Here is a 23,004-nt window from a genome sequence, read left to right on the forward strand (position 1 = left end):
CAGCACCTTTAGTTTTTTTATTTTCTTAAATTGATTGGCCCATGTCTAGAAGCTACTAGTCCAATAGATCTTCTCTGATCCTGACTCATTGTGAGCTACCAAAATAAATGAATGCTTAAACACTTCATTGCTTAGTTTGCTTTTTACTATCAATAATTAGACTTGTGTGTTAACTGTGCTGGGAAAATTTCTTTCTTGAGATTACATGGACCCATGATCTGTGGATCACAAAAATGCCAGAAGCAGCATTAGTGTATGAAGATGGTCTTTTATTTATCCCAAGAACTCAAGGATGGCTTTATCGTAGAAAATCTGTAAATATCATTCACTATATTTACAGAAAAATTCTTGATAAAATTCTGTGTCCGCTGAAGTAGATACTGTTAGCAAATAACAATTTCCGTTAGAAATAAAAAGGAACCACATAACGTGATAATGAAGTCTTAAATACAAAGAGTGAAGTACCATAGGGATAAGACTATCATATATATCAGATCAGTTCTTCCACATTGATCAACACATTCAATAGAATTCCAGTCAAAATCCTAATAAAATACATTAAGGAATCTGACAAGCTGATTCTCCATTTTATATGTTAAGTGCAAAGGCCTAAGAATAAAAAGACACAAGGTAGAAGAATGTGACCTCCCAGATACCATGACGTCATATAACAGGCTATGGAATTTGCGCAGGTATGGCCAAATTGACCATTAGAACCAAATGGAGGGCCCATAAACAGATCTGTGTTAACTGACATTTATGACAAGGGTAGCACTGCAGATCACTGGGAAAAAGGAGAATGCTATTCATTAAAGTAGATAGGACAATGGTGTTTCTACATAGAAAAAAAATGAAAATGAACTCTATCATGTCATATACAAAAATCAGTTCTGAATGGAATAAGGACAAATACAATAGGCTAACCAAAGGCTTCAGCAGAAAACACAGGAGAACATCTCTATGACCATAAGATAGGGAAAGAGTTCTTAACCCAAACACAGTGTGCCAACCATAATAAAAAGTGGGTTAACCACAATACATATATAAATCTAATATTATTAAAATTAAGAACCTCTCTTCATCAAAAAGACATCATAAAGAGAGTACAAAGACATACCTCTAACTGGGAGAAACTCCTTGTAACTTCTTATGTGGACAAAAGAAACAAATGGGCATTTCACAGAATAGGAATCTTGAATAGCCAATCAAAAAAGAACTTCATTAATAATCAGAAAAATCCAAATTAAGATCAGGAGACAGCATTTACCCGCCCCACAAACCTGGCAAAAAATTAAAGAGAGCTGACAGTACCAAGATTTGGCAAAGATGTGGAGAAACAGAAAGTCATTTTATTTATTGTGTTGGTGTTTTGCTTTTTTAAAAAAAAAAAAATCAGGTTTATTATTGAGGTTTGATTTACATACACCAAAATTCACCCTTTTTAATGTACAGGTATATAAATTACGACACATTTTGCGGTGTAACCCCCACAGTTCTATTACCCCCCAAATCCTTCCTGCCCATTCTTAGTGAACCCCTCTCCCTACCTCCACTCTCTAACCATATAGTTTTGTCCCTTCCAGAGAGTTATATAAATGAAATTATATAATACATAACCTTTGAGTCACTTGGCATAATACATTTGACATGTATCTATGTGTGTGTAGCAGTACTTCATTTCTTTTTTTAAGTCTTTTTTTTTTTTTTTTGGCCATGCTGTGCAGCATTCAGGATCTTAGTTCCCAGACCAGGGATCGAACCCGTGCCCCCTGCAGTGGAAGCGCAGAGTCCTAACTACTGGACCGCCAGGGAATTCCCTTAAGTCATTTTTTTAAAAATTGTGGTAAAATATACAAAACATAACATTTCATTTCTTTTTATTCTAAGATAATATTCCATTTCAAGGATGTCCTAAAGTTTGTTTGTATCACAGTTTGTTTGTTGAAGGGTATTTGGGTTTTTTTGGTTTTGGTAATTATGAATAAAACCACTATAAACATCTCTTAATAGCATCTTTAAAACAGCAAAATTTCATAATTTTGATGAAGTCCAACTTATAAAAAAAATTTTTTTAATGGATTGTGTTGTTGGTGTCCTAAGAAATCTTTGCCTATCCCAAGATCACAGACTTTCTCATACATAAAGGTGAAATACTGAAAGCTGCAGGATGTTCACTTTCACCCTTTCTCTACAACTAGAGGTTCTAGCCAGTGCAGTAAGACAAGGGAAAGGAATAAAGGCATATAAATTGGGAGGAAGAAATTACGACTGTCTTTTGTTGCAGACATGATTTGTCTACATAGAAAAACCACAAAGAATCTACAAAATAGGTACAAGAACTAGTGAGTGAGTTTAGTAGAGTTGAAGAACACATGATAGAAAAAAATTTTTTTTTACGTAGAACCATTTATAACAGCAAGAAAGACTTAGGTAGAATCTAGCAAAATAAGATATGCATGCAGAGAAAAAAATACAAAACACTGATGAAAGAAATCAAAGAAGACCTAAATAAGTGGAGAGATATACCATATTTATGGGTTGGAAGACTCAACATTGTTAGGATATCAATTCTCTCCCAAATTAATGTATAGATTCAATATAATCCTAATCAAAATCCCAGCATGATTTTTGGAAAAAACAAACTAATTCTAAAATTTAAATGGGGGACTTACCTGGTGGCGCAATGGTTATGGTTAAGAATCCGCCTGCCAAAAAAAAAAGAATCCACTTGCCAATGCAGGGGACACGGGTTCAAGCCCTGGTCTGGGAAGATTCCACATGCCATGGATCAACTAAGCCTGTGTGCCACAACTACTGAGCCTGTGCTCTAGAACCCGCGAGTCACAGCTACTGAGCCTGCGTGCCACAACTACTGAAGCCCACGTGCCTAGAGCCCATGCTCCGCAACAAGAGAAGCCCCTGCTCGCTGCAACTAGAGATAGCCTGCACGCAGCAACGAAGACCCAACAGGGCCAAAAATAAATAAATTAATTAATTTTAAAAATAAATAAAATTTAAATGGAAAGACAACAGACCTAGAATAGCTAAAATAATTTTGAAAATCTTGTTGGAGGATTCACATTACCTGATTTCAAAACGAGATATAGTAATCAAGGCAGCGAGGCATTAGCAAAAGGACAGACACAGATCAATGGGACAAAACAGAGTTCAGAAATAGACTCATATGGTTAACTGATTTTTGACAAAGGTGCGTAGGCAATTTAATGAAGAAATAAAGAAAGGACAGTCTTTCCAACAAATGGCACTGGAACAGTTGGACATCCATTTAAAAAAAACAAAGAACAACCTTGACCCACACTTTGTACCATTTGCAAAAATTAACTCGAAATGCATTATAGACCTAACTGTAAAATCTAACTACAAAATTTCTGGAAGTTCAATGTCTGCAGGATCTGTACTGTTGTTCCTTTTTCATTCCTGCTATTAGTAATTAGCATCTTCTTTTTTTTTCCTTTGTCTGGCTAAAGATTTGTCAGTTTTATTGATCATTTTAAAGTACTTTTAATGGGATTTTAAATGAGAAACAAATTGACAACACACACTTGTAAAGTCAAACAGTGGCATCCCTTCAATGTGGCGATTCCTCTCTTGCACATGTGCCCAAAAGTATCCATAGCAGCATTATTCATCACAGACAAATAACTATAATACAGACTGAATTCTGAGTAGTTACAACCTTGAATGTAAGTCATAGAGATTATTTTTTAATTTGATGAGATCCGATGCAGCCCGGCAAAGACATCCACTTGGATACGAAAAACAGCCTTGTTTAAAATTTTGAAGACAAAAAATTATTTCAAACTAATACTCAGCCACAGAACACGTTAATAAAAGCAAACACACTTACATGATCATACAATGTATGGCTGCTAAACCAGCTGGGTTCTAGGCCTTTCTCAGGTTTTCTATTTCTTAAGCCAATAAGGGTTCTATATATTAAGAATATAGGGACTTCCCTAGTGGCTCAGTGGTTAGGAGTCTGCCTGCCAACGCAGGGGACGCCGGTTCGAGCCCTGGTCCGGGAAGATCCCACATGCTGCGGAGCAACTGGGCCCGAGCACCATAACTAGGGAGCCTGCGCTCTAGAGCCCGCGTGCCACAACTACTGAAGCCCGCGCACCTAGAGCCCGAGCTCCGCAACAAGAGAAGCCACCGCGATGAGAAGCCTGCGCACAGCAACGAAGAGTAGCCCCCTGCTCTCCGCAATTAGAGAAAGCCCGCGTGCAGCAATGAAGAACCAACGCAGCCATAAATAAATTAAAAAAAAAAAAGAATATATATATTCTATATATTAAGCCAATATTTTTATGGACATTTTCTCCATTTCCTTTAGGCTTTAAAAATTATTAATGTAAAGCTGAAGATGTATTTGTTTGTAATTTTAAAAAGTCTATGTCTATAGTCAGTTCTCTTTTAAGAACACACTGGGTAAACAAAATGTGATACACATATATACAAATTTCACACACATAATGGAATATTATTCAGCCTTAAAAAGGACAGAAACTCTGACACATGCCATAATATGGATGAATCTTAAAGAGACATTATGCTAAGTAAAATAAGCCAGTCACAAAAAGAAAAATACTATATGATTCCACTTATATGAGGTACCTAGAGTAGTCAAAGTCATAGAAAGAGGAAGTAGAATGGTGGTTGCTAGGGGCTATGGGATGGGAGGAATGGGTAGTTACTGTTTAATGAGTACAGAGTTTCAGTTTGGGAAGATGAAAAAAAGTTCTGGAGATGATGTTGGTGATGGTTGCACAACAATGTTAACGTATATAAGAAAAAAATAAGAAACTGTTAATAATGGAACTTGGTATATAGAGGAAGGTGATGGGTAACTTACTTTTCATTTTGTAACACATGTATAGTTTGAATTTTACAATGTACTTTTATAATCATAAAAAGTTTGTTAAAAAACAAACTAGTTAATGGCTCCCTAATTCTGTATACTGAAGTGACTTTCATTTGAAAATAACCCTCCCTTAATTACATAATCCATCATAGCTACCTTCTCACTTCTTACCTTCCCTCCTCCTTCAAATATTTGGAACACTGTCTACTACAATGGCCAGATGTCTCTCCATGTCCTCACCTAGGACAAGCTATTTATTATTAAAAAAAAAAAAGTATACATATATATTAGTTATTTAACATTAAACATACAAAAAGTATGCAATTTATTAGATGACATTCTTCTATAAAGAGTTTTTCTTTCTTGCCCCTCCCTTGTTCTCTTTCTCTTTTCTTTTAATGAATATAACTATAGACACAGGGATTTTTTTTCCTCATTCATTACTGTCATTCTTTTTGATGTACAAACTGTCCCACAGTTAGCCAGTAAAATCCCTTTCAAGCCAGCCCTTCATCCTTTTGATATGATCTCATTCATCTTTGAGCTCTTCTGAGACCTTCTTGCCCTCCTGCCAAAGACGTTCATTCCATGAGCCTGATGTTTTCTTCATAGGAAGATTTTACAAACTACTAACTCAGTCTGGTTAATACTTACAGAGCTATTCAAATTTTCTAATTCTTCTTGGATTATTAATTTTTAAAGGAATTTGTCCATTTCATCTGAGTTTTCAAATTTATTGGCATAAAGTTGTTCGTATGATTTTTAAATTTCTACTTTATCTGTAGTCATGCCCCCTCTCCATTCCTAATATTGTTTATTTATGCTTCCTCTTTTTTTCTTCCTTGATCAATCCTGACAAAAGGTTTATCTTTTACTTTTTTTTTTAGTATTATTTTTAAATTTTATTTATTTTATTTTTGGCTGCATTGGGTCTTTGTTGCGGTGTGTGGGCTTCTCACTGCAGTGGCTTCTCTTGTTGCGGAGCGCAGGCTCTAGGTGCACGGGCTCAGTAGTTGTGACCTGCGGGCCCTAGAGCACCGGCTCATTCTCTGTGGCACATGGACTTAGTTGCTCCACAGCACGTGGGATCTTCCTGGACCAGGGCTCGAACCCATGTCCCCTGCATTGGCAGACGGATTCTTAACCACTGTGCCACCAGGGAAGCCCCTACTGGGCTTTTTGAAGAAGCAAGTTTTGTCTTTGCTGACTTCTCTATTTTATCTTTCTTTTGTACTTATTCTTTGTTCTTATTTTTAATCTCCTTCCTTCTACTCTCCTTGGCTGGGCCTATTCTGTTGTTCTTTGTCTGTTTTGTTTTTTTTTTTAAACAAAAGATGCTTAGCTTATTAAGTTTCAGCCTCTTGCATTTAAGGTTACAAATTTCCCTTAGGTACAGCTTTACTGCATCCCAGTCCAGACTTAACTCAAGACCCATATACCTACTTGTGTAACATGACATCTCCACCAAAGTATCTAGAAGATATCTCAAACTCAACATGTTAAAAACTAAACTCTTGGGGCTTCCCTGGTGGTGCAGTGGTTGAGAATCTGCCTGCCAATGCAGGGGACACGGGTTCGAGCCCTGGTCTGGGAAGATCCCACATGCCACGGAGCAACTAGGCCCGTGAGCCACAACTACTGAGCCTGCGCATCTGGAGCCTGTGCTCCGCAACAAGAGAGGCCGCGATAGTGAGAGGCCCGCGCACCGCGATGAAGAGTGGCCCCTGCTTGCCGCAACTGGAGAAAGCCCTCGCACAGAAACGAAGACCCAACACAGCCATAAATAAATAAACAAAACAAAACAAAACAAAAAAAGCCACCTCTCAAAAAAAAGAAAAAAGAAAAAAACAAAAAACAAAAAACTAAACTCTTGATCTTTCCCAAATCTTGTCTACTCAAAGCCTTCATCACGTAGTTAATGACAACTCCATCCTTCTATCACTCAGGACACAAACCTTGGAATTATCTTTAATTCCTCCTTTTTCTCAAACTGTCAGCAATTTGTTCTGTCTTCAAAACGTATCCAGAAATCATTTACTTCTTATGACCTTTATCCCTGTCACTGCAATCTAAGCCATCATCATCTCTCACCTAGACTATTACATTACTCTTATAATAGGTCTCTCTGCTTCTGTCCATTCCTCCTTATAGTCTATTCTTGCCACGGCAGTGGAGAATTCTTTTAAAAGGTAAGTCAGAGCATGCTCAAAACTCTCTGCTCAAAACTCTCCAATGGTTACTACTTCCACTCTAAGTAAAAGCCAAAGACTTTTGCCCTACGTGATCTGCCATCTCCTTTATCTCTTTGACCTCATCTACTTTCACTCCATTCCAGCCATAGTGTTCTGGAACACTATTCTTTGAACATACCAGATATACTCATAATTTAGCGTCTTAATTCTAACTGTTCCCTTTACCTAGAATCCTCTTCCTCCAGATGTGCACCCGGTAACTCAGTGTCTTCAGGTCTTTACTCAATTCTCACTCTCTCAATGAAGCCTATTTTAAGTGCTTCCTTTAATACTGCAACCGGTCCCCCAATCTCCACCGTTAATTCCAATGCCCTTTACCCTGCTCTTTTTACTTTTTTCCCATACGATTTTTTCATTTTCTACCATAATAGGTAATTTACTTTTTCATTATATTTATTGATCCACAAGGTCAGAAATCTTGATGTATTCACTGATGGATCCCAAATAAACAAATGGTAAGCACTCAATAAAATGAGTTATTAGTTTCGATGTAGTGTTCTTATTACTATTCAGTGCTATGTATTTTTAAATTTCCACTATGATTTATTCTCTGATCCATGAGTTATCTGGAAATGCACATTTTAATTTCCAAGCAAAGGGGAAATATTTGTTTTGGCTATTAAATTCTAAGTTAAAAGTACTATATGGCTAAAGAACATGAATCTGCATGATACAAAGGATCTAAAATTATACTAATCTTGCATTAGGGGCCAGTACACATCACTAATTGGTTTAAATATTCCTTGTTTGTTCAAAAAAGAATGCACATTTTCTAATTTTGGAGCACAGGGTTCTCTATATGTGAGTCAATTAAATCAGATATGGTAGTATAATATAAATTCTCTATATTTTTACATATTTTGTATCTGCTTAAACTACCAATAATTAACAGCTACATTTTAACTCTCTCACTAGGATAACAAAGCTGGTAAATTCTCCTTTCAGTTCAGGCATACTTCTGAGATATCGTGGGTTCGGTTCCAGACCACCACAATAAAGTTCCAAATATAGAAATAAAGTGAGTCACATGAATTTTCTGGTTTCCCAGTGCATATAAAAGTTATGTTTACACTACACTGTAGTCTATTAAGTGTGCAATAGCATTATGTCTTAAAAAAAAACAATGTACACACCTTAATTTTAAAATGCTGTTGGGGGACTTCCCTGGTGGTCCAGTGGTTAAGAATCCGCCTTCCAGGACTTCACTAGTGGTGCGGTGGTTAAGAATCCGCCTGCCAATGCAGGGGACACGGGTTCGATCCCTGGTCCGGGAAGATCCCACATGCTGCGGAGCAACAAAGCCTGTGCGCCACAACTACTGAGCCTGTGCTCTAGAGCCTCCAAGCCACAGCTACTGAGCCTGTGCGCTGCAACTACTGAAGCCTGCACACTCTAGGGCCCGTGTGCCGCAACTACTGAGCCTGCACGCCACAACTACTGAAGCCCGTGCACCTAGAGCCCACACTCCGCAACAAGAGAAGCCACCGCAATGAGAAGCCCGTGCACCGCAATGAAGAGCAGCCCCTTTTATTTTATTTATTTATTTATTCTTTTAATTAATTAATTAATTAATTTTTGGCTGTGCTGGGTCTTCGTTTCTGTGTGAGGGTTTTCTCCAGTTGCGGCGAGCAGGGGCCACCCTTCATCGCGGTGCGCGGGCCTCTCACTATCGTGGCCTCTCTTGTTGCGGAGCACAGGCTCCAGACGCACAGGCTCCAGACGCGCAGGCTCAGTAGCTGTGGCTCACGGGCCCAGTTGCTCTGCGGCATGTGGGATCTTCCCAGACGTGGGATCTTCCCAGACCAGGGCTCGAACCCGTGTCCCCTGCATTGGCAGGCAGACTCTCAACCACCGCGCCACCAGGGAAGCCCCTAGCCCCTTTTATTAATTTAAACATTTTATACATGATTATTTTATATTTTGTATCTTATTAATAGTTTAAGTCTTTAGGGGTTTGTTTCTACCAAATCTCACTCAAAGTGACTTATTTCCTTGTGTTTGGTAATTCTCTGTTGAATTTTATCTGTGGGAATTCAAAGAGCCAAACCAGAAAAAACTTTCTCTCAAAGTGTACTTGCAAGTGCTATGGCAGAATCAGGATAGTACTGACCTTGGTCCAATTTAGCATCTTTCTCAGAGGGTTCTTCCACTTTGCTGTGGGCCAAAGGCTTAGGTTCCCATTAGTGCTAATATGGGCATTTGCCTTTGAGAGCAACCTTGCCTTTTCTGTTTGCTCACAGCTCATTGTTCCTGCTTCAGCTGACTCTTCACTTTTGTGAGAAGAGACCCTTGAGAGAGCGCCCTAACTTTTTTAGCATACTCAGTAATGCATTAAAAATTAAGCTTGTAACCTTCCATGCACAAAGATACTGCCCCCTCAAGGAGGTGGAACATCAACTCTGCACTCCTTAAGTGTGTACTGTGCACAGTGACTTCTTTCCAAAGTGTGTAGTTTGATAAGGGGGTGGGGGGAGACAGTGATTTTACAGTGAAGAAACCTGATAAATACTGCCTCAGCCAGGTGATCAAGGTTAGCATCATCAGTGATAAGTCATGTTGACAGGATACTCTTGACGTGATGTGATGCAAATGGCACTTTTCCTGTGTTCTCTCCAAGAACCTATAGCCCCAGTTAATCATGAAAAAAAAAATGTATCAGACAAACGCATATTTTTGTTTATTCATTTGGGCCGCGCCTAGCGGCTTGAGGGATCTTAGTTCCCCAACCAGGGATCAAACTCAGGCCCTCTTGCAGTGGAAGCGCAGAGTCCTAACCACTAGACCACCAGGGAATTCCCCAGACAAATCCATATGGAGGAACATTCTACAAAATACCTGATCAATACTCCTCAAAACTGTTACAGTCTAAAGGAGCCTGAAGTGACATGATGACTAAATGTAATGTGGAATTTTGGATGGGATCTTGGGACAGAAAAAGACATATGGCAAAAACTAAGGAAATCCACAAATAAAGTATGGACTCTAGTTAATAATGACCTATCAGTATTGGTTCATTAGCAGTAACAAATGTACCATATACCAATGTAAGATGTTAACAACAGGGGAAATTGGGTGCAGGGTATACTAGAACCCTCTATACCATCTTTGCAACTTCTCTGTAAATCTAAAGCTATTCTAGAATAAAGCTTATTTTTAAAAGTTATGTTTGTTACAATTTCTGCAGGATTTAGTTATTTTTTAGGGCAAAAAAAATATAGTCTCTCTGCAAAATATCTAGTCTGTCATACCATCAGAAACAGAAATTGTCCTATTCACCCTTCTCCCCAGTACAATCATGCCCTTTCCCAGAACCATGTTCCTTGGAAACTCCACTGGCAAACTTTCTCTTCCCTTAATTTCTGAGAAATTACTTTGCTCTGATCTTCTCCTCTACCTAAGATACCTTTTCTTCTGAAACTCTGGTGTTTCCCAAATTCTTTCACTGGCCCTATTCTCTTCTCACTTAAAATACTGTGTCCCTTGAAGTGCTCATTCATTAACTACTACCAATATAATTACAATTCCTAAGTCTCCATCTCTAGTCCAAAGCTCCCTCCCAAATACAATATAGTGGTTATGAACATATTTAAGTTAGTCAGAACTAGTTTCAAAGCCCAGCCCCTATTTCCAACTGCATGACCTTTTCTCATCTATACAATGAGATGCTTTTCACATCTATACAATGAAATAATAGTACCTACTTATTCAAAGGTTTTTCTCAAGATTACATGACAAAATACACAAAAAATTCCTAGAATTGCATTAAGTATATAACTGTCAATAAATATTAGCCAATATTAGGATTATAAGCACTATCAAAATGGTTAATTATCTATTAAACAACTTGTCTCAGATGCCCTCCAGACACTCCAACTCCATGTGTGCAAGCCTGCTTTTATCATCTATTTCCTCCCAAATTTCCTGTCACCCAAGACAGAATCCACAGGATCCATCTTCCAAGCTTTCCTCTAACTTCATCCTGTACATCCAACTGGTCAGCAAGTTCTGTCAAATTCTATTTTCTAAATACCTCTTAGATCTTATCTGTCCTCTCCACTACCACTTATATTCTTTCAAATCTTTGTCATTTGGTTAGATTATTATAGTGGCTCCTGAACACTTCCCCCAAACATATTATCATTTATTTTTGGAAACTGTAATATCAGTTTCAGGTATTGCTATTTTAAAGACCAAAATACAATATTTTTGTTGGTATAATACAAAAGCAGTTCATTCGTCGTCCTTGGTTGCCTTTATCTCTTTCCTACCAACTCACCCACCCCCATTCCTCTCACTTTCACCACAAACTCCTTACCCTACTAACTATGCAGTTCAGGAAACTCCCCTGACTCACCCCCCTCTACCTTTGTCCTGGCCCACTTATAGGGAGAGTCTGCACCTGAGGGAAAGAACCTTCCATAACAAAGAATCTCTCCTAGGGAAAAGAAAGGATTTAAACTCCATTAGGGAAACATTTCCCAAGTTGGCCAAGAAAAGTCAAAACTTCGGCAATTTTGAACTACTGAACATAGACAGGTGGTTCCGAAAGCACTGGTCAGGGGAGTTAAATATGGCAAGAAGATACTAAAGTCCAACCCAACCAGCTACATCACACAAAGCAATTATAAAGGTACCTCAGACAAAAAGACCAAAGTCAAAGGAAGCAGCAAAGGCAGGAAGAGCTGATGATTTACATTACAATGATAATCTATGTTTAATATTTATGTTTTTATAAATTTACATTTTTACTTGATGTTTTAAAATATGAAATACATTAAAAATCTGGGCTCACAGACGTAACTTCAATTTTTGAATTCTAAAAGCTTCGAATAAATCCGAAAATATACTAATACCAGTATTACAAAAAAGTAATTTTTGTCCAGTGTTACAATCACTATCTATTGTAGCTTTTGTGCCTATACATAGTTACTTTGTTTTCAACATACCTTCCCTCCCCACCATGTCTTAAAAATCATGGCTTTTATTGCTTCTCTTTGTCTTTTCCATCCTCACTTGTCTATGTGTACTTCTGATTGTTCACTCTCTGCTTCTGATTCTTTTACACCTTTGTTTGTATTTGAGATGCCTTCTTTCACCTGCTTCACATCTTTTTTGAACAAATGTTTCCTCCATGAAGCCTTTCTTACTTACACACAAATATAAATAGGTTCTCTCTGCTCTTTAATTGGGGGTTTCCTAGAAAAACATCCATAACAAAGCTTCCCAATGTGTGTTCCATGGAACAGTAATCACATGAGATGGCTAGAAAAGAAAGTAACTCCATGGTCAAATAAGTTTGGAAAATACTGAATAGCCTATCCCCCACTCCTTCTGGAAATTCATGAAGCATTTTTATTAAAGGTACTAAAGTCTAGCAACATGAAACAGGTTTAACTTTAACTTCGTAGGACCTAAGCTTTGACAGTGACAACCTAAACTAAACATCACCACTTTCTAGAAAATGCTGTTGTACAAAGTCAAATTCATACTGTATTTTTTGTTTACTGCTATGTTTTATTTTCTCTGTATCTTATCCACATTTATCAGTTTATAACATATGTACTGTACATGGCAATCTGAGGATAAGAATGAATAGGAGAATAGAAATGAATTCTTATCCTAGTTTATACTAAACACAGTATATATGTGTAAGGATGACCTATAAATGGATTTCAAAAAGCTATTCACTTTTCTATTATCAGGTTTTTAAAGACTTTTAAAACAAAGTGAAATTGATCTTCCAAAATGTATCTTGAAATGAAATTTTCTTTTTAAAAAATCTTTAATTTCAAATTTAAAATGAAAATATGATTAATATTTGGTCTTTATTATTCCAACTTAAATTTTTATAAACTCCTTGTTTTTGATAGGCTATTTTTAAAAATCCAGCAGCACTAAAGATATTGCTGTCCCTGTGAAATCCCTTCTTTGAGATGCATTTTCATATTAGCACAACAGCTATAAAAATACACGAAAGATTCTTAAATTCTATGAACTTCTAGAACTGCAAGATATTGTTATACAAATAGGTACATGAAATACTCAAAATAGGTAAATTGTTTCCAAATTAGTGTGTTTTCCAGGCATTCTCTAGTATTAATAAAAAGGCCTAAAAAATCTGTGTTCATTCCTTTGGATTATTAACCTTAAAATTTCACCTAGGGCATGCAGGATTAACTGGAAGAATTTAAAGCTTAAACACACAGGCCTGCATGAAACATGGTGTAATAAAAATGCATACCATAATTGCATTTAAAAACAACAATAGTTACCATTTGCTGAGCTTTCTTTATATATATATATATATATATATATATATATATATATATATATATATATTTTATTGAAGTGTAGTTGATTTACAATGTTGTGTTAATTTCTGTTGTACAGTGCTGAGCTTTCTAAATGTCAGGTAGTTTGCAAAGCACTTTATATGAATTATCTTTTTTAATACCACCAACAATCACATAAGGTGTGTTGTATTATTATTATCCCTATTTAAAGGCTTTAAGAGGTTAAGTAACAATTATAATGCCTATTGGAGTCCAAAGCCCATGTACTTTGCCAATTAACCACTATACAATATTGTATATCCCCCTACATATGTAAATCTATGTAAACAAAACTATGTAAAACCTCTATAGCAACAATTCTCGAAGTGTGCTCTGTGGTCAGATATAAGAAAGTCATTAATTAAGCACTTTCTATGTTCTACACCATCTTCAAGGTGCTGAGGAGGTAGTGGTGGGCAAAACAAAGTCCCTGCTGTCATGGGCTTACATTCTAGTTGGGGGTGACGGGACATGCATCTCAGTAAATAAACAAATAAATAAGGTAATATCTTATAATGGGAAAACGTACATAGAGAAAATAAAATAGGGTGATGCAATAAGAGAATGACAGGTAGGAGCAAAGCGGGGTAGGCTCTGGCTAGGACGATAGGGCTCAACCTCTAAGGAGATGACATTTGAGCTAAGACCTGAAAGACAAGGACATTAAGGCAAATTTTTCATATAAAGTGGTAATTTATAAAATGATAGTGATAATATAAATGGTAGTGTATTTTACATCCTTATTTGGCAAAATAAAAAGTTACCAAACTTATGATCTCACAAATTAAAAAACAGTAATTAAATGGTTATAAAATAACATCTGGTAACCCCTGGGCAATACACAGTATTAAGATGAGAGACAATGGATGTGTACGTTGCAGAAACTTGATAAAGGTCATTCTACAACATATCAATAAATCAGTGAATTCTCAAACCTTTTGGTTTCAGGATACCTTTACCCTCCTAAAAATTACTGAAGACCCCAAAGAGCTTTTGCTTATGTGGGTTAGTTATATTTATGCTCTTTACTGTATTATAAATTAAAACTAAGAATTTTAAAATATCTATTAATTTATTAAAAATAATAAAACCATTCAGTTAATAAGTTATACATATTTTATTAAAAATAACTATATTTGCAAGAGAAAAAATTTAGTGAGGAGAGTAGCACTGTTTTACATTCTTGAAAATCTAATGTTCGGCTTAATAGAAGACAACTAAGTTTTCATATCTGCTTCTATATTCAATTTATTGCTATATACGAGTTAATGAATTTTTTTCACCTCTGCAGCTCCGTGAAATCCTCAAAATAGACAGGCACAGAACTCACAGAAACAGAGTAAAATGGTGGTTGCCAGGAGCCAGGGAGTGGGGGAACGGGAAGACGTTGGTCAAAGGGTACAAACTTGCAGTTATAAGATGAATAAGTTCTGGGGATCTAACGTACAACATGGTGACTATAGTTAACAATATGGCATTATATACTTGAAAGTTACTAGAAGAGTACATCTTGTGGTAATCATTTTGCAATTTATACATGTATCTAATCATCACAACTTACACAATGTTACACGTCAATAATATATAAAAAAGCTGGGAAAAAACAGGCACAAGGGCTGTTTGGGAACCATTATACTATATATACCACACTATGGAACACTACAAAATACCAATAAACTTTGAAAGAAGTGGAACGCAGTCTAGCACAAAGGTAGAGAGTAGGCTCTGGAGTCAAGACTGCTTAGATTTTCATTCTGGCTCTACTGTTTACTAGCTATGAAACTTGAACAATTAATTTTACCTCACTGAGCCTTCAAGTGCTTCAGTTATATCATCTATAACATTTTCTTTATTATTTTCCCTTCATCAGCGTAATTTTACATATATATCACTAATAGCCTTACTAAGTAATAAAAATTACATAATATCAATACCTCATGAATTGTTATATTAAATGAGATCACATGATAAGAACTCAGGAAATGTTAACTATTTATTACTAAATCTATTAGTGATAATGTTTGTGAAGTTAACTGTATTAATGATTGGAAATTTAATAAAGAACATTGTTAAATAATAACAAAGTACTTGTAAGCAACTCAGGCTTTGAACCCACCGTATTTCTTGTACTTCTCCCACTGACTCTCACCTTCTGCCTTCAGAGAACAAAACCAAGGGTGGAAAAAAAATTAAGCTTATGCTTAGCCACCCTGAAACCAGGCAGTCTCCCTTTCCTATGCTATAAAAATGTTCTGACAATTTCCTCAAAATAATCAGTTGACTTCCCTAAGCCTCGGTTTATAAGAATTTTAAGTGGGGACAACTCCTACCTTACAGAGCTTATGTTAGGATTATAAGAATATATATATATATATATATATATATGTGTGTGTGTGTGTGTGTGTGTGTGTGTGTGATATCTAGTAAGGGTGCTCAGTGAATCATACCTTCACTCCAACCAAAAAGTGATAACTCTTCGAAACTGGTACAGCATATAAAAACTCATATTATCATACTTCCCAGAACAAGTTATTTTTGTTCAATTCTTATCTTAGTTACGAAATGTTAAGTTCCTCATAATTCCATCTCTTTCAGCGAGCGACCTAACAAAGTTTTACGTAGAGTAAGCACCCAATATTTCTAAATTAATTTTCTGAATTCTGTATCTTTAGACATAAGAATACACTATAAAAGAAATGTTAATAACTCAAGTAATGCTGACTGCCTCTTAGAGATCATCATTTTAAAATAATGTGTTATGCTACCATTTTAAAACTATCATGACAGTAAAGGGAACACAAAAACAGCACAGGATCCATTCGGGTCTTTTTTTAATTAAAAATGATAAGTTATAATGCCTAACATTAAAAAATCTTTTCCCTTCTAACAGTGAAACTTTCACTAAAGGAAATAATCAATCTCCTTTCTCCCCCCAGCCACCTCTGGTGGGTACCAAAGAAACCATAGGGTGAAAGTAAGTGAAACTAATCACTAGCAAGTGAAGTGAAGGAAGAGAGATGAGGGAAAGATAAAAGGCTGCAACCAAAATTTAAACCCACGGGCTTCCCTGGTGGCGCAGTGGTTGAGAGTCTGCCTGCCAATGCAGGGGACACGGGTTCGAGTCCTGGTCTGGGAAGATCCCACATGCCACGGAGCAACTGGGCCCGTAAGCCACAATTACTGAGCCTGCGCGTCTGGAGCCTGTGCTCCGCAACAAGAGAGGCCGCGATAGTGAGAGGCCCGCGCACCGCGATGAAGAGTGGTCCCCACTTGCCGCAACTAGAGAAAGCCCTCGCACAGAAACGAAGACTCAACACAGTCATAAATAAATAAATAAAAGAACGTGAATTTCTTTAAAAAAAAAAAATACTATAGTTTGGGAAGCAGGAATCCACTGAAGGTTTTAAAAAAAAAAAAAAAAAAAAAATTTTAACCCAGCATATTAAACATTTTATTTCTTTCATCAAACAGCCTCTATTTCAATGTTTCTAAGAGAACAAGAAAAACAATGAGTTTTTTTTTTAGACTATCTTTATCTTAGCCAGAAAGACTTTAATGTTCTAAAGCACAAATGGAATTGTTGCCTTTTTCCAAAAGGAGTAACTAGGTTCTACTACTTCTCCACAAGATGTGCATCTCTCCAGTGTTCTATAACTAAAATCTGTGCATGCAGTGGAATCAAAAGCACTACAAAGCACCAACTCCTTTTTGTTTCCTTGACAAACAGATGAGAAACTCAGTCAAGGTGGTTTGTGCAACGGTGTTAAGTTTTTGAGTAATTTTTTTTTTACTAGGGTCTCTGAGCTCCTTCTACACATTAAAAAACCTCATGTAGTCTTAGTTCTCAGACGAAATTTTAAAACAACTAACCCAAAATATCCCCTTCGGACTTTTTAAAGTACTGCTGTAGAACACTAAACACTTGGGAAAAGTGAGAAAAAAAAAAGATTAAAAAAAAAGATCATAACTTGGGCTTCCCTGGTGGCGCAGTGGTTGAGAATCCACTGCCAATGCAGGGGACACGGGTTCGAGCCCTGGTCCGGAAGGATCCCACATTCCGCGGAGCAACTGGGTCCGTGCACCACAACTACTGAGCCTGCTCTGGAGCTCGCGAGCCACAACTGCTGAGGCCCATGTGCCTGGAGCCTGTGCTCCGCAACAAGAGAAGCCACCGCAATGAGAAGCGGGCGCACAGCAAGGAGCGGCCCCAGCTCGTCGCAAATGAAGGGGGCCCACGTGCAGCAACAGAGACCCAACGCAGCCCAAAAATTAATTAATTAATTTTTAAAAAAAGAGCCTCACAGCCCCTTCAGCCCCCTCTTTATCTTCCCACCAGCTGGCTTCACACTTGCAAATTGGTTTCCATCACCTGCCTGGTAGACAGAGGCTATTGCCAGCTGTACCTTGAATCCGGAGACCAGGGTGTTAGGAATCTTGGAATTGTAGCTTTCTCTGTCCATGACTGATGCCAGGGGGGTTAAAAAAATTAATTAATTAATTTAAAAATAAAAATTTAAAAAAAGATCATAACTGAATGACAAAAGCTTAGGAGAAAAGGGAGTTTGGATGCATCTATTATTTATTAGTTTATCAAAGGCAGGAAGCCAAATCACTAAGAATAAAATCATAAGTCTCCACTCTCGAAGAAATTACACACATACATACACTCACCCCTTCTCTACCAACAGAACTGAAATTTTGGGGTGGCCTGTTTAAGGAAATGTTAATATTAGTAATTTTCCATTGGAAATGGAAATTTCCAATGGAATTTTCAAGATATTTCCACACCACAAAATCACTTGAAGTTTGTCAATACTGTTTCACACTTTGATTTATGGGAATGTTTATTTGCTATATAATTTAACATTTAGCTTACTATGGGATGTACAGCAAAAGAATGTTTTACATATTGCTTTAAATCCACCTAAGGCCATGTATATAATACAACCCTTCTGCATTTGAGAGACAAAGCAGCTAAATGAAGAATATAACAACTGCTTGTGAAGTCTCATAATACACATTAAAAGGCTCATTTAGTATACACCATCACAATAATTACATGTAATAATTACGGTAGCTCATGTTTTGAAACACTGTCAGAAAACATGGAAATTACCTACATCTCTATGAACCTAGGGCAATGGATGGAAGAAAAGGTGACCTAGGCATCCAAAGGGCAGAGAGAATATTGATTATGCAATAATTTTACAACTGGGAATTATAACAGACCTAATGCCTAACTAATCCAGAAGTGACATTAAACCTAAACCAAGAGTAGAAATATGCAAGAGATCAAAATAGATTTATTACTTCTTTGGGGAGCTGAAAGTTTACCTTGAACCTCAGAAAGAACCAAACACAATAACACATTAGACCAAGTAAATAGAAAGAGGTATCTGAAATACCAGAATGCCCCAGAGCCTTCTCTCTGGACCTCTTCTCTATCTATACTTATTACTCTGTCTTACTACACTTACTTCTCTATCTACACTTACTTCCTAGTACATCTCTTCCAGGCTGATGGCTCCAAGGACAATTTACATACTAAGCAGATACCCTGTGGTGACTGTCGCACAACTTTGTGAATATACTAAAACAAATGAACTGTACACTTTAAATGAGTGAAGTCTGTCAATAAATGTCAACTCTTTCTAGTCACTCAGCCAAAAAAACCCCAGAGTCATTCTTGATAACTCTCCTCTCTTACCCCACATTTAATTCATCTAGAAAGCCGTTTGGATCTACCTTCAAAACAGATCTAGAATTAAATTACTTCTTATAACTTTCACAAGCTTGTCCAAACCACCAATATTTTATCCCAGGATTACTTCAATAGCCACCTACTGGCATCCCTGTTTCTGCAGCAACTAGAATGATCTTTTAAAAACAGAAATCTGTTCACATCACTTCTCTGCCCCATCTCATTCAAAATAAAAGCCCAAGAATGCCTATAAAATTCTTTGTGATCTGCCCCTTCTGCCGTATCACCCACCATAATCTCCGAGTTCATCTGCTAATCCTTACTTTCACTACTCCTTTCCAGCCACAAAAGCTTTCTTGTTGTTCCTTCAACTCACCAGGCACACTCTAACCTCAAGATCTTTGTATTTTTCTGTTCTTTGTCTTGGAACATTCTCCTGTCACACTCTCCTATCTATATTGCCTATACCTCACTTTCCTGCTCAAATGTCCACATTCTCAGTGAGGCCTTCCCTTAGCACCTAATTTAAAACTACAAACTCTTGGGCTTCCCTGGTGGCGCAGTGGTTGAGAATCTGCCTGCCAATGCAGGGGACACGGGTTCGAGCCCTGGTCTGGGAAGATCCCACATGCCGCGGAGCAACTAGGCCCGTGAGCCACAACTACTGAGCCTGCGTGTCTGGAGCCTGTGCTCCGCAACAAGAGAGGCCGCGATAGTGAGAGGCCCACACACAGCGATGAAGAGTGGTCCCCACTTGCCGCAACTAGAGAAAGCCCTCGCACAGAAACGAAGACCCAACACAGCCATAAATAAATAAATTAAAAAAAAAAACAAAAGTACAAACTCTTGTAATACTCTGTATTCCCCTTCCCTGCTTTATATTTCTTTTTAGCACTCCTAATATTTTTTACCTTCTAATATATTTAATATTTTGTTTGTTTGGTGCTTGTCTCCTCTTCTGACAGTATAGGCTCTGAGAGGACAAAAATTTTTCTCTATTTTATTCACCTGCTTGTGTCCCCAGTGCCTGGCACAGTAGGTATTCAATAAATATTTGTTAAAAGAACTGAATGTAAACTAGGGATTTATAAGCAAAATTCACCTAGAAACTTAAAGTAAGAATTTGTACCTAGTCCACCTACATTTGTATACATGTGACATGTGATTAAAAAGCTATGGCAGGGGGCTTCCCTGGTGGCGCAGTGGTTGAGAATCTGCCTGCCAATGCAGGGGACACGGGTTCGAGCCCTGGTCTGGGAAGATCCCACATGCCGCAGAGCGACTAAGCCCGTGAGCCACAATTGCTGAGCCTGCGCGTCTGGAGCCTGTGCTCCGCGACAAGAGAGGCCGTGATAGTGAGAGGCCTGCGCACCGCGATGAAGAGTGGCCCCCACTTGCCACAACTGGAGAAAGCCCTCGCACAGAAACGAAGACCCAACACAGCCATAAATAAATAAATAAATAAATAAATAAAAAATTAAAAAAAAAAAAAAAGCTATGGCAGGGACTTCCCCAGTGGCGCAGTGGTTATGAATCCGCCTGCCAATGCAGGGGACAGGGGTTCGATCCCTGGTCTGGGAAGATCCCACATGCCGCGGAGCAGCTTGGCCCATGAGCCACAACTACCGAGCCTGCGCTCTAGAGTCCACGAGCCACAACTACTGAGCCCGTGTGCTACAACTACTGAAGCCCGTGCACCTAGAGCCCGTGCTCCACAACAAGAGAAGCCAGGGCAATGAGAAGCCCGCGCATCGCAACGAAGAATAGCCCCTGCTCGCCGCAACTAGAGAAAGCCCGCGCGCAGCAACGAAGACACAACACAGCCAAAAAAATAAGTAAATAAAATAAAATAATTAAAAAAAAAAAAAGCTATGGCAGTACTGTTATACTCTGTATGTGTAGCCAACATATCTGCTACAAAGGATGAATTACAAGGAAAGTAAACAGTTAAAGGAATAGCTACATTTCAGATACCAGAGCTGCAGAAAATAGTTCCAGACCCTCAGATTTGTGCAATATCAAATACAAGATTATAGATTTCACTCTCCACTGACCAATGGAGGTACCAGTGTGGTACCCCAAACTTTTTGCCACCATAAAAATCCTTCTATTATTTAATCTAAAACACCTAACATTTAGAAATTTTTATCAAGTAGACAACTTTAGTAACTAACATGTTCAATTTGTTCTCCTTTTTAATTATAAATGACTATCAGAACTTCAAATCTATACAAGATAATCAGTTTTCCCACAGAAAGCAAAAATAAAAACAAAAATATCCACAAAGCTTCAAAATCTAGACATTATAGTTAATCTGCATGGCCTAATATTGTAGAAAATATTTTATGAATAGGAAAGGCTGTGTAGTACAGTGGCTAAGAGCGTATGCTCTAAATCAAGAATGCCTGGGTTGAATCCCGGATCTACCACTTATTAGCTCTCTAACCATGGGCAAGTTACTCAACCTCTCAGTGCCTCTGTTTTCCCATCTGTAAAGTGGGGATCATAACAATACCTACTTCAAAGAAGTATGAAGATTGAATGAATTAATACATGCAAAATGCTTGGAACAGTGCCTGGCACATAATAAGCACTGGATAAAAGTTAGCTAGAAAATTATTACCATCTTCACGGTCCATTCAAGGATCTGAGAAACCACTGCCGTACATCAAAAATAGTAAATTGCACTTTTCGAATTCTCTGCAACAAATTAATCCTGTATTAAGAGATTTTTTTTTTTTTTTTTTTTTGGTCAGTCCATGTTTATGTAACAGTTTCTCTTGTGGAGAAAATACCAGATTGTACTGAGATTTTCTTCAAATGAGGAGGAGGAGAAGGGAAAGTAAAGGGGACAGAAGAAAAAAGATCGGCCATTAAAATAACTACTGGGACTTCCCTGGTGGCGCAGTGGTTAAGAATCCACCTGCCAATGCAGGGGACACGGGTTCGAGCCCTGTTCTGGGAAGGTCCCACATGCTGTGGAGCAACTAAGCCCATGGGCCACAACTACTGAGCCTGCGCTCTACAGCCCACGAGCCACAACTCCTGAAGCCCGTGCTCCGCAACAAGAGAAGCCACCGCAATGAGAAGCCGGCGCACCGCAACGAAGAGTAGCCCCCGCTCGCCGCAACTAGACAAAGCCCGCGCACAGCAATTAAGACCCAACGCAGCCAAAAATAAATTGATTAATTAAAAGAAAAAAGATAACTACTGAAGTGGGGTGATCAGTGGTGGCGGGAATGTTATTACTTTTCTAATCTTGTACATACTTAAAGTTCGTACCAAAAACAGCTGAAGGGAAATCTTAACAGCTTTTCTGCTCTACAAATGATTCTACTTTCCTATAACCCCCTTTTCTTCAAAAACTCATTTCAATTCTCATACACCTTCTAAAACAGACCAGCCCATTCAATGGTTAGAAGCAAAACAACTTGGAGATATCATGAACACAGTATTTTCCATTTTGTCCTACTAGTTCTTCAGAGAACTTGCTAATTCACTACAGAAAGGCTGATCCAAATCATCTCCCCCTGACTGGGAATGTAATTTCCAGCACTGTTCCCAAAACAAAGTAATTATTTCGAATAGTCAGGACCTTAAGACTATCTACATCATCACTGTCATCATAATAATCTGAACATATACATATATGCTAGGACCTATACTAAAATACCTGCATTATCTTCTTAAGTCTAGACAACAAGCCTATGAGAGATAATTATCTCTACTCACAGATCAGAAATTGAGACTCACAATTTAAGTACTGTGCCCAGGTATTAACTGATGGAATTAAGATTTGAACCTAGGTCTAATTCTAAAGTCTGTGTTTTTCTACTT

At 37.8% G+C, this 23,004-nt stretch overlaps 1 protein-coding gene and 1 long non-coding RNA gene across 14 annotated transcripts in view; one reads left to right on the top strand and one right to left on the bottom strand.

Moving 5' to 3' along the window:
• The window catches only part of LOC309614300, a 276,916-nt gene extending 255,881 nt beyond the window's left edge, over positions 1-21,035 (top strand). Inside the window, exon 2 of the long non-coding RNA XR_014236098.1 lies at positions 20,350-21,035. This is a non-coding gene — a long non-coding RNA (uncharacterized lncRNA). The remainder of the gene's footprint in view (positions 1-20,349) is intronic.
• Positions 1-23,004, bottom strand: part of RPRD2 (regulation of nuclear pre-mRNA domain containing 2) — a 93,212-nt gene that overhangs the window by 64,196 nt on the left and 6,012 nt on the right. The window contains exon 2 of one of the 13 annotated variants that reach the window (XM_082361305.1): positions 9,633-9,754. The exons of the other annotated variants lie outside the window; for them this stretch is intronic. Within the exon in view, the coding sequence (XP_082217431.1) occupies positions 9,633-9,754 (122 nt within the window). The remainder of the gene's footprint in view (positions 1-9,632; positions 9,755-23,004) is intronic. 13 annotated transcript variants of the gene reach the window in all.

The sequence above is a fragment of the Balaenoptera borealis genome, assembly GCF_965194805.1.
Source record: "Balaenoptera borealis genome assembly, chromosome: 1".
NCBI classification, from domain to species: Eukaryota; Metazoa; Chordata; class Mammalia; order Artiodactyla; family Balaenopteridae; genus Balaenoptera; species Balaenoptera borealis.